Here is a 12,500-nt window from a genome sequence, read left to right on the forward strand (position 1 = left end):
AGCAGTTCACTTTCCCTGGCTGTTTTTTTATTTTATTTTTATTTTATTTCTTTTTTACTGAATACCACAGTACCATCAGATGCTGCACAGCGGGGGCGACGGCATATTGGATGGATTTGGGGGCGTGGCAAAAGTAACTCCTCCGACCAAAGGTCTCGGAATCATCGTTACTCCTGTGCGCTGATACATATGGGAAAAGAAACATGTACATTCAAGAGGCAGGCACCGGCTTTGCAAACGATAATGGGGAGAATTTGAGATTGAAATAGGACAAAACAATAGTAAAAGCAGTGCACCATAGGAAGATGGAGAGAACTGACAATCAGATTTTAAGGCTGAGCGAAGGGGATCAAAGAGGGGTAGAAGGGATCTCGAGCTGGAGTGCGGTCAGTATAATTAGGCTGGTGTGTTGGCTGCGATGGAGAGATCATAGCCTGTCTGTGGCCCACTCCCACTTGCTACGCCGCAAGTGGTCGTTGACATTTTTCTTGAACGTGTGCATACCTCTGCGAGAAGGGGGAGACTGCAGAAGGGTAGGTGGGAGCTGATTCCACGTTGCGATGAGGTAGTGTGGAAATGAGCGGAGCGTGTTGTTTCGTGACTGAGGAGGAAGAATACTGGTGAGTTGTGATGGATGATGTGTTGCAGATCTGGTTGTCTCACGAGTAGACATGCGGCATTGCGGTGCGGCTGCTGATGGTGGCAGAATGGCTTTCACCATTTCCGGACCCTCCACAAAGTGCAGCTTGTACAGAAAGCAGAGCCCTGGTACGGTACGGCGAATGTCGAGGCTCGAGAGGTATGATCCATCTCCAATTATGTGCAGGGCACGGCGCTGGATGGCAGTGAGGCGGGCCAAGGTGGTGGGGGCTGCACTCATCCACACCAGCATGCCATACTCTAACACAGGGCGGAAAAGCCACGGTACACGATTTCCCGGTGCTTTGGGTCTAGCACAGCCGATGCCTTACTGGGCTCCGCGTACTGCAAGCTGTCGGATATGGCTGCGGAATGCCAGCTGCCTGTCGAAGGTGACGCCAAGAAGCTTGAGCTCCTCTACTTCTGGCACAACTGCTCCTTGGAAGCGTATTGCGTTCGGGGGGGGGGGGGGGGGGTTGGCGAGCTATGGTGGCTGATGGTCAATGCCTGCGACTTTGTGGGCTCGAACTTGATCCTCCACCTGCTTCCCCATGCTGCCAGTGAGTCTACTGCCTGCTGGAGGATTGCTGTCTCTTCTGGCAGTCTGAGTCGGGTGGTGATGCACTTGTAGAGAGTTGTGTCGTCGGCGTATACAGCCAGCTTCGCCCCATCAGGCAGATGGTCTTCTGCGTCGTTGACGTACAGAAGGAAGAGGGTGGGGCCGAGGATGCGGCCCTGCGGCACGCCAGATTGGATTCGGTGGGTCGGTGAAGACTGGCCGCCTATGACGACACGGATGTGGCCGTCTGTCAGGTAGCTCCGGAGCCAGGCAAGGAGGGGCCACTTATGCCGCACCGCTCAGCCTTGTGGAGGACGCCGTTGTGCGAGACCTTGTCGAAGGCCCGCAATATCTACTGCGAGTACCCTGACGAGGCCTCCACCGGCAGCTGCAAGGCTCCACTCATGCTGAAGAGCAATCAGCAAATCAGAGGTTCCCAGTCCAGTGCGAAAGCCAAACTGCCCTGTGAGAAAGGATGTCATTCTTCTTCAGGAAGTTGGACAGGCTGCGGTTCACGATGGACTCCATACACTTAGACATTATGGGCAGTAGTGATATCGGTCGGTAGTTTCTGGGGTTCGACTTGGGGCCTTTCTTGTGTACCGGTACGACGTTGGCAACTTTCCACATGGCAGGTTGATTATTTTACTTTTTTTTTACCTTGAAAGTAAAGTTTATCGCATTCCCATTTCTATTAATCACTTTCTTTCACCTCTGGCTCTGGTTTTACACACACATGTACATGTACGTTCCAGACACTGACCGTGGACTTGGTGGTAATAATAATACTTCAGTATTTTAATGTCTTTGAAGCTGTGTGAATCCACGCAGTCCAAACACTTGGTGGTATCTCTCATCAACAATAATGTTCCAACGAGCCCTGTGAAGTGGTTTCCAAAGTGCACTCTTCAACACTCTAAGCAGTCTGTGATGCTAGCCACTCGAAACTGCATTCCTACTAGAATCCTAGTGCCTTGCAGGTGCACACACACACACACGGATCATGAAGGTACACATTCAACTCTCTTGAGCCTTGATCTACATGTCGGTCAGTCATTCCAACACCCCGTTGATAGATGTGTTCGATCGCAATGTCAACCAGCCTTACTAAAGTATGATAATGAAGCGCTTTGAAAGTACAATGTGTGATTACCGTAGTTGCTCGCACTTTGGAGTGAAAAAAAACCCATTGTTCAGTGTACATATCTAGTATTCTACAGGTCGTTACCAACGCAAGTCTGCCCACAGCAGCGTATCCATACACTTGCAGAGGACTCTGCTGAGTCTTGTTCGTTTTGGGCTGGGTGTGAAATAGGATAGTCTGGTCTGACGTCCCGAGTATTATACCGGCCCATCGATGTGTGTAACCTGAGCAAAACTCAACGTTTTGCTTGTCTGGCCTTCATCCCAATGTTGCGGGGTGGGATAGCTAGCCAGCGGAAGTCCACTGGTGTCTGCTTTCCGGATGCTCCATCGCATTTCTGCATGTAGCTTGGTTGGATTGAGTTTAGCGAAGATAGAGCTAGAGAGAGAGGGAGCAAGCAGTATTGTGTGTGTGTGTACGTTTCGGTGACAGCTGTGTATGACTGTGATACCGCGGGGTTCAGTGGCTGAACCTGGAGATAGTCCTTTATCTACACCTGGTCCTGGACGCCCAATGTGACGAAGATCATGACAGGAAGGTAAGGTGTACGTCGTGCTGTGTGTGCTTTTAGCTGCCGGCAGCTGTCCACTGCAGACTTACCAGTAGTTTAAAACAGGATAAAGTCAGTGGCGTATACGCCATGGCTGCTCCATTCCCCTGTTCTCCCCTCACCTTGACCGCTATGGAATGTTGTTACCGATCCCAGGCACCTGCGATCGCGTGTGTAGGCATATCCAACCGGTGCCACTTCGTTGCTCCAACTGCCTCTGTCACACACTCACCCACCACCACCGCGCGCACCGACTGTCACTGTTTCAGATAGAGGTGCAAGTGTTTTAGTGTGACGTGACGGGGAGACGGAAAGACTGCCGCGGGTCTCTGTCTTTTGAACATGTATGTGTACAAACTAGCTATAGAGGGCCTACGAGTATATTTTCGATAAGCTGTCTTGCCTTTGGGAATTGTGTGCTGCTCCCTACATGGGAGCTCGCGGTTTTCCTGCCGACTTGAGTTCTCACTTGACTGGCTCACGACCGCCATCCAGAGCGCACGAGAAATCCATCGAACCGTCCACTGGCAAACCTGCAAGAAAGCACCACTCCCTGATCAATACACAGTGTTTTGCCTTCGGTTGAATTTACATTTTCATCACAAGTGTAGCAAGCTGTGGGCGCAGCCAGTGATGGTCAGACTCCAGTGACAACATGGATATGTAGGTTGATCGCAGTAGCCATGGATACCGGGTAGGCAGTGAAAAGAATCAAAAATGTTTGGCGGATTGACATATCACTAGCGTCATTAAGTTAACCATGTGTTGCTGTATCCCCTGACGATGCTGTTTAGAACGACGACACGTCTGGAAAAGCATCGAAACATTAATTCCTACATTTGTTTTAAATTTCCAACAAACTTAGTCTAGAGGGCAAGGCACGAGGGAAACATGGGATTTCGGTCTTTGACCACTTTGTGGTGCGGCTTATGAAGTTATCTACTCACCTCCCATCGCATAGGAGCTGCATCTGCGCCTTGATCCAAGAGAATTGTGGCGTTCCTATGGATGCGGAAAACTCGGCTTCCAACCGAGTCTCACGCGAACCGCGAATTTGTGTTTTTTAGTCTAGAAAAAGGAGAATATCTAATTAACAATGCGAGTGGCTGGCCTGCCTAATGACTTGTGTAGGTAAGCCCAAAACAAGTTACATGTGTGAAGTGTGTACAATGTACACTGACAGCAGCCTCTGCAAATGACTTGACCGGTAACAGGACTAGCTGCGCCCTGTTCAACCTTATCTACAAAGAGAATGCAGAGCAGTGTAGTACACAGTCTACACACCGCAGGACAACAGAACACAAAATGATAAGCTCTAGCTGATTGGTTTGTTGAGAGGGGAATTAGCAAGGATGGGCTGGAAAGTCGAAAGGAAGGAAGGGAGAGTGAGTGACAGACACACTATGCACACACGCACACGCACACACACACAGTGTGTGTGCGCCGGTGTGCACGAACGTATAACTATAAGTGAAAAAAAGAGAAATGGAAAGGAAACGAGAAAGAAGAAGGGATGAAGAAATGAAAATGTATAATTATTATGACCCTGTAATTTTGAAAATCTGTATACACTGCAGCATAAGTTTTTATTTGAAGGTTTTAAAAACATTTTTGCAGTGAAAACATGTACATGTACATTGCACTGTACGCATACGGTAATGACTGCGACAGGAGGGAAGGGGGGGGGGGGGACTTTTAAGCCATTACAACACTAAATGGACAATCATGTAACGTGTAACAATGAAGTAGCATGGCTGTGTGTGTATGAGCACGGAGGCGACAATGAGGTGTAAACAATCGCCATGCAATTGCCAATGTGTGTCACAAAGACCTCCTCCTGTCTGGCCCTGGCCGTTGGTTGTGTCCGCATAGCCGTCCCAACCCACACACCGCCCTATTACAGTACAGTGATGTACACATACTATGTTGGGTACTCCAGCAGGATAAAGAGTGTGGAGACAGGCATGAGGAGAAGACGTGGAACAGTGCACCTCCGACACGTCGTTCCAGGAACACAAATCAAGGTCATTTTGCATGGAACCTTGGCATGGGTCCCAGCCATTGCACATCTGTCGTCAGCCACTGTTGTACACGTGATACTGTCATAGAATGAGATTGGTCCAAGAAGGGACACACTCACGACTCACGACCCTGTCCGTTGCCTGAGCGGTTATCATGGACAAGTGGTAGATAGCAGACACACTCTGCATTGCTTGACTCTCTGTGCCAATTTTGCGTAACATGCATTTTTGGGCGACAGCATCTGTTACCATGCACCAGTATAGTGGAACACTTGCCTTGCCAGAATATCTAAAGCAATTACTCAGCCTATACTCAGCCTTTACCTCGTTTGTTCCTTTCCCTGATTCCAGATGCAAGTGGAGCGGCCTAGAAGAAGCCCGTGTCTCTGTTTTTGACACGGTGTTCGAGTGATCATCCCTGAAAGTGGAACGTACATGTACATAAGTGCGTGCGTGAGGTGTCGTCTCTCTGCTGGATCAAGGAAGCGGCGAAGGCAACGTGCGATTAACTCATATGTTACCAGCGGGTAACTCATAATAAGCCGAAACCAGCGTCACCACCACCTCCCTGGCCACAATGTCAAATTGGCTGAAACGCTTCCGACGTCAGGATAAATCGGCGTACGAAGCGGCCGATCCGTTCGTCGTTAGCGCCCGCAAGACTCTCGGCAGTCACTCTAGCGGCAATTTAGGTACACACCAGTCGAACGAATGGTCAAGTTTTGGGTATGATTATGAAAGTGACTCGTTGCAGGAGCGCGATGGGTCTCCAATACTACGGCGATATGCAAGATCTCACCACACACAACCAGCGTCTGACAGCGGGCAACGAGCTGCATCATCAGCCTTGCTTGCCAGTTGCAGCTGCTCGCACGCACTAGCTACCGCCACGAATGATGACAGCAGATCTAGAGCTAGCCGTGCAAAAGACACACTGGCGCACGTCAACTGGCCGGAGGTCGCTATCGAGCCAACTCCCCGCTACGATCATTTTCTAGCGGAAGAGGATACGGATAGCGATGGCAGCAGTCAAGGTACGACAACATTTGTTGGTGAATACGAGGACGGAGGCGAGCATAGGTACTATTTATCAGAACAGAGCGCTCCGCAGAGTTTGCAAGCCGCTTCAGAAAGGGACGACGATCAAGAATCGCGGTGCGGAAGTGAGCGGTCATATGGACCTTGGTGGTTGCGGAATTCGACAGTGACGACTCCGTCGACAACGTTGACATTTGAAGGCGTTCAGGACCGTGCATGGAGAATGGAGGGCAAAGTGTCAGACAAAAGTGGCAGTTTTCAGTCCAGTCTCAGTACCACCACTTTCAATGGCGACCTCGAGAGTGAAGATGCTTTGGAGAGTGCACTTGACGAGCGGAATGCAGCGCTTTTGGCACAATCTATAGCGGAGCGTAAATTAGTGCTGATGACGGCTCGTCGCGACCACTACGCTCGCCGCTACTACCGTGCATGCGAGCAGTGCAAAGGTCTGAAGACCACCGTCAACGCGCTGCTGCAGGAAGTGGATCACGCTCACCATCAACAGCGCACACTGGCTGCGGCGCTCAAACTGGTCACTGACTATAGGGATACTGCCAGACGGCCGCTGTCGGAAAAGAGTGCAGAAGCCAGCACTAGTTCTAGCAGCAGCAGCAGCAGCAGCAACAACAGCAGCAAGAGGTCACTCTGTGGAAGCAACAGCAGCTCTAGCAGTTCAAGCAGTGGCAGCACGGATGCCTGTTCTGTCAGTTTGAAGTGCTCAAGAAATGGAAAAGCAAATTGCCCATCCACAAAGCTGTCAGCAGCTAGCACACATTCACTGGCTGATAACAGTGAGCATGATAAGGGGGATGGCAAACTGCAACAACAGCAACACCTACAAGAACAGAAACAACAGCAGGAGCAACACCAGAAGCAAGACCAGCAAGAGCAACACAATCAGCCGCAGAAGGAACAGCTGGACACAAGGAATAAAGGTACAGTCAAACCTTTAACTAGAGACCACTGTGATTAGCAACCAGCCTGGTACTAAAGACCACTGTGATTAGCAACCAGCCTGGTACTAAAGACCACTGTGATTAGCAACCAGCCTGGTACTAAAGACCACTGTGATGAGCAACCAGCCTGGTACTAAAGACCACTGTGATGAGCAACCAGCCTGGTACAAAAGACCACTGTGACTAGCAACCAGCCTGGTACTAAAGACCACTGTGATTAGCAACCAGCCTGGTACTAAAGACCACTGTGATTAGCAACCAGCCTGGTACTAAAGACCACTGTGATTAGCAACCAGCCTGGTACTAAAGACCACTGTGATTAGCAACCAGCCTGGTACTAAAGACCACTTTGCCAGGCACAACGGTCTCACATTATGGTTGTGCAGTGCAAACCTCTAACTAAGGATCACCTGCCACTAAAGACCGCTTTCTCTGGCCCCAAGGGTTGGTCATTAGTCACAGATTCTACTGTAGTTGTAAAAGCAGGTGAGATAAAGACTATGAGTATAGCATAACAGTATTAGTAGTAGTAGTTTAGTAAAGGAGTTCTGTAGAAAAATCATTCAAGGACATCGATCGGATTTCATCTTGAAGATCTAATGACATGGGAAATCTAGTGTGACGCACGTGTGCGGCGAAAACTGCAAATCTTGTTGGAACTTTCCTTAGAAGGGGGTGAAGGGTATGGGCGTTTGGTCAACGCTGTGGCTGGTTGGTGAAGTGGAGTACGCACAGAGAATAGAACACACCGTTGAGTGCGTCCAAGTGCTGGAGTACTGGTAGCCAAATTACAACTTCATTACCTTTATCATGGTCACAGGTGACTAGAGAACATGGACAATAATTCAATATGTATACCCACTGCACATGGGTGATCAAGCCTTTGGGGCCTGGCCTACGACAAGGTGCCTAAAACGCTGAATGTTCTAGTTGATCTTGAATTTGCTAGGCTCCGTGAGGCTATCCCCTGATGATAGATTGGTTAGGTATTTGGGCATGTGGAATGGTGGAACATGCAGCAGCATAGAGCAGCATAGGTCAAATAGATCACATCAGAATGTATGTTTAGTCTGGCATTCCAATTACTTCCTCGACACGTAGGTGTGAATTTGAAGCCGGTCAGGCTCAGTTTGCACACCGCATGTGTGCAGGCAGCTGACAGAGATAGTGCTCAAAACAGCAGCTGTGCGACCTGTTCGTATGATGTGTTTGATGGCCCTCTTCCTCTCACGGTAAAACTGAGTTTCTACATACATGTACCACAAACTGCGTTGAGATGTAGAGCAAGCATCCCAGCACACAACTACTTGTACTAGTACTTCGAAGCACACACGAATATATACGCACATGGGGGCCTATGCACACACAGACACAGTCGCACACATGCACACCTTCACTCTCAAACAAACACACACACACACACACACACACATACACACACACACATACACACACACACACACACACACACACACATACACACACACGCACACACACACACACACACACACACGCACACACACACACACACACACAACTAGGCTCCTACTTATCAATCTTCAAATCTAATTATTTGATTTCGTTGTGGTGTGAAGTGAAGTGGACATCAATTTGCACCTGTGGCACTACATCAGCAGGCCAGCTGCACAGCCTGAACATGTGTATATGTGTGTGTGGGGGGGGGGGGGGCAAGGGTTTCACTTAGGAAGGCATGCATGCTTGCACAGGACATTGGGGCTGGCACTTGCATAATTTGATTTCTGGGACCTGAGACTACTTAGCCCATGATAGAGCACACAATCACACATGCACCCAATCCCCCCTCCACCCCATCCAGCAGTTGAGAGCTGTTGCATTGTCATATGATTGGATTTGTGTAGCAGGTGTACATAAAATGCAGGCTCTCCCATGTTAATTTTATCAGCTCTGGGGTGGTGACCTGTCCTAGTTGCCATCAGATGGACCCTGAAGTTGACATTCCCACTGAAGTCATGCGACCAATTGATTGGGGTGGGGTGCCAACAAACCAACATGTCCGATAACATGCATATAATTATCACTGCTGTGCTGGCTATGTGGTATTCCTGTTGTTTTATTTTCTGTTATGAAGTACCACTGCACTTCTCTCTGAATTATTTCTACAGTCTGTTCTCCTGTGGACACTGTTGGTGGTTGCCAAGGTGATGCCGAGCAGTCCAGCACCCTAGTGACATCACCGGGCGAGCAGTCTAACAGCCTAGTGACGTCATCGGGATACACTACGGGACACAGTAACGGGAGCAGTGAGCCGACGTCTCCCGAAGTGAGTCGCGATGTCGCTACCACTACGACAGCTGCTGCGTCCAATGGCGTGGAGAACCGCAGCGAGAGTTGCAGCAGCCAAGTGCCAGTCGATATTACAGCTAGAAGTAATGTCGGTGCTATGTTGGCCACCAATCCAGAGAAACATCGCAGTGCATTCAGTATGGACCGGGCACAACAGATCCTGAGAGAGAGGAACGCATGTAACAGAGTCGGTGGTGTTGCGCAACTAAGACGCAACAGCACCGGTACGTGCGGGACACTCCAGGACAGTAAACCTGACAGCGGTAGCGTAACAAGAAGCGGCGTTGACAGCACTGTGAATGATGACTCTACCGCTACCACAGGTCTTTCTTTAGCATCGGTATTACTAGCCGGCAAGCCTCGTTTCGGCACGATTCTCTCCCGTAAGTTATCAGACACCCTCAAGAAATCTGACATTGCACGAGTGCCTCACCTGAAAACCCAGCGTTCTGCTAGCACAACAATGCTGGCCTCCAGCTATTCTCCCGAGATAAAGCTCACAGCCGCACTGCACAATTCAGTTGATGCTTGTCATGATGATGATAACCATGGCGACGGCAAGCTCTTGCGTCCGCGACATGCCTTGCGACAAAGCTCTAGTCATCGTGTTCTGTCTCGCTCCGATGCTGTCGACCATGATGTTCAGAAAGACAGCAGCAGCAGCAGCAGCAGAAAGAACACCATTGCATCACTGTCGTCAAGCTCTCAACTTGCCCCAGGTTACGAGGAGATGTGTATGGTGTCGCAGTCACTGAAGAATCTCCAGTCGTTCCGAAGCAACGTGCTGACATTGTCAACAAAACACCTGGTGAGCATGCTGTGTAATATTCACTGCATGTCAGTGTGCAGTCATACTTCTAGGTATAACTGCATGTTGACAAGCCTTGTCTTTACCGAAACATCAAAACCATATCTACCTGTACATGGTCAAGGAAATCAGTACCCTATACAACTCGGTGTATACATATCTTTGCGTGTTCTATTTACAAAGAGCAACAGCGAAAACTGGCCCTTTCTTGTCTTTACTCGAAGTTGGAAAACACTCGTCAAACAGCAGCCGTTAGATGAGTGGTTCCTGACAAGAAACCTTGAGTAACAACAAGAAAGGACCTGTTGCGTTATTGCTCTTTGTAAATTGTGTTACTGGCGCTGTCCACTGGACATGTAGTACTATGAGGAAACTGCGCATCTTAGACACATATCTTTGTGTGAATGTGGGTGGGAGGGGCACGGCACATCGCTCGCAATCAGCTGACTGATGGTGGCCAGGTATTGTTGAACCTCTTACCCAGTCGGGGCATGTGTGGGTTGCCTCAAGGTAGGGTAGCTGTGTTTATCATATCACTCCGCATTGTTATCACTCCCAAGGCGCAACTCATTTCGCAAGGAACCCACTGCGTACGTAGCTTGTGTAGCGTAAAAGAAGACCTTATTGTCTGTCGGGAGTGCCCCAGTAGAATGATACAATGCGAAACAGATGTTCCCATCACATCACCCCTGAGGTGGGGTGGAAACGGTGTGTGTTGGGGGGGGGGGGGGGGGGAGCAGGGGTAGCTGGGGTATATGGAGTGGCATCCCGGGCATTTGTTTTGCCGCTTACTATCAGTCATATGATATATTACTAGATGGCATTAATTGCCACAAACCATTTGCTCCATCCATAGCACGAATGATGATGTCATTCATTCTAGGGCTCAAACGGTTAGTCCGATTAACCGGTTGCAGACCGGTCACGAAGAATTAACGGATAACCGATAAAGATAATGGTTACGCAGTAACTTTTCAGTCAGTTTTTCAAGTATCAGGTCGTTGCAAAGTATGCACTTTCGCAGGCTGTCGCACGCGTACGCAATTTCTGGGCTGTCAACTCGGTCATATCTGGTCTCTTGGTGTGATAGGATTTATGAATGAGCATGCAAGAGAATGTACATGTGTGCGTTGTACTGAATAGGGTACATTTTTTGAATGAGTATAGTCAAATATACGGTTAAAAAAGAGTCCGCAGGATTGCCGTGGCTTACAGGTTATAACCGTTGAACCGACCGTTAGCCTAGCAGTTAATCGTTAGGGGTAAAACCGTGACCGTTTGAGCCCGAATTCATTCCATACATGGGACATACGGTGTATTAAACGGTTTTCGAGCTTGAAGTATGTACGTGTTCTTGTTCTTGTGATCATGACTGTTTGCAGGAGGACGCTCAAAGCAAAGCATGTGATGGTCCTCCGGCCCACAGTGAGCCTGACGACAGTTCACAGATGGACAAGGTGATGAAAATGTGCAGTCAGTTCGAGCAGCAGCTGCACTCAGCCCTGAACGAGCTCAGCTGCAACACTCTGGAGATGATGTCATCCTCCACGGACATTACATCATCATCTACGGACATTACATCATCGTCCAAGGACATCATATCGTCGCCATTGATGAAGAATATTCTGGACGGCCAGTCACCATCGCAAGACACACTCGATTTCAAAACCCGGAACGCAGGCAAAGCTAGTGGGAAATCGAGCAGGTGTCATCGTCAACTCAGCCTTCCGAGTTTGGCCGCGGAGGGCAATGTGAAATCATTGCTGGCATCAACCGGTGTTGGCCCTGGTCCTGAGACATCGTCTACTCTCAGCGTACGCAAGCGGTCAATGAGCCTTGCACCAATTCACTCCAGTGTACGAGCGGCTACCAAGACGTGAGTTGCCAATAGCCTAGAATCTATAAAGTTGAACACGGATGGTGAGCCAATTTAATTATGGTAAAACGGAGAAGGACAACATGTTATGAGCTATGACGAACTGTCCACAAACGTAACCAGATCATTTTGTCGCAATCGCTGACTGTATAATTATGATCTGGGTTGGTGGACAGTTAATCCTACCTCGTAACATTGTATCCTTCTCCTTTTTTACTATTATCTATAGCACACGTTTGATTGAAATCATGTACAGCGTAGATCGAAGTATTGCAATGCAGTGAATGTCTGTTCTGAATGAGCTGCTGAGATTGGGCTTTCTGGAAGCTGCTATCTTCTTTGCCTGTGTTGACTTTAAACTCGAATGGTGAGCCAAGGATTAATGTTTACAAATCATCCATTCTGTCCAACACTACTTCTGCTTATAATCGTTACAGTCCATTCATCGGAAACTGGCCCGCTGGCTTTTGAAAGTCGGATTAGAGCCGAATTGAGGATCAAAAACCCACTTTAAATATTAAAAATCTGGGTTTTGGATCTGCTTCTCCATACATTTTGCCATGGCATACCTGTCCTAATTTTGT

General features: G+C 48.9%; 1 protein-coding gene across 1 annotated transcript in view; it reads left to right on the forward strand.

The window, feature by feature from the left end:
• Positions 1 to 4,736: 4,736 nt before the first annotated feature.
• LOC135821426 (serine-rich adhesin for platelets-like) overlaps positions 4,737 to 12,500 on the forward strand; it is a 16,630-nt gene continuing 8,866 nt past the window's right edge. Inside the window, exons 1-3 of the mRNA XM_065334491.1 lie at positions 4,737 to 6,886; positions 9,052 to 10,040; positions 11,423 to 11,916. Coding sequence (XP_065190563.1) covers positions 5,491 to 6,886; positions 9,052 to 10,040; positions 11,423 to 11,916 — 2,879 coding nt within the window. The 5' untranslated portion in view covers positions 4,737 to 5,490. The remainder of the gene's footprint in view (positions 6,887 to 9,051; positions 10,041 to 11,422; positions 11,917 to 12,500) is intronic.

The sequence above is a fragment of the Sycon ciliatum genome, chromosome 7, assembly GCF_964019385.1.
Source record: "Sycon ciliatum chromosome 7, ocSycCili1.1, whole genome shotgun sequence".
NCBI classification, from domain to species: domain Eukaryota; kingdom Metazoa; phylum Porifera; class Calcarea; order Leucosolenida; family Sycettidae; genus Sycon; species Sycon ciliatum.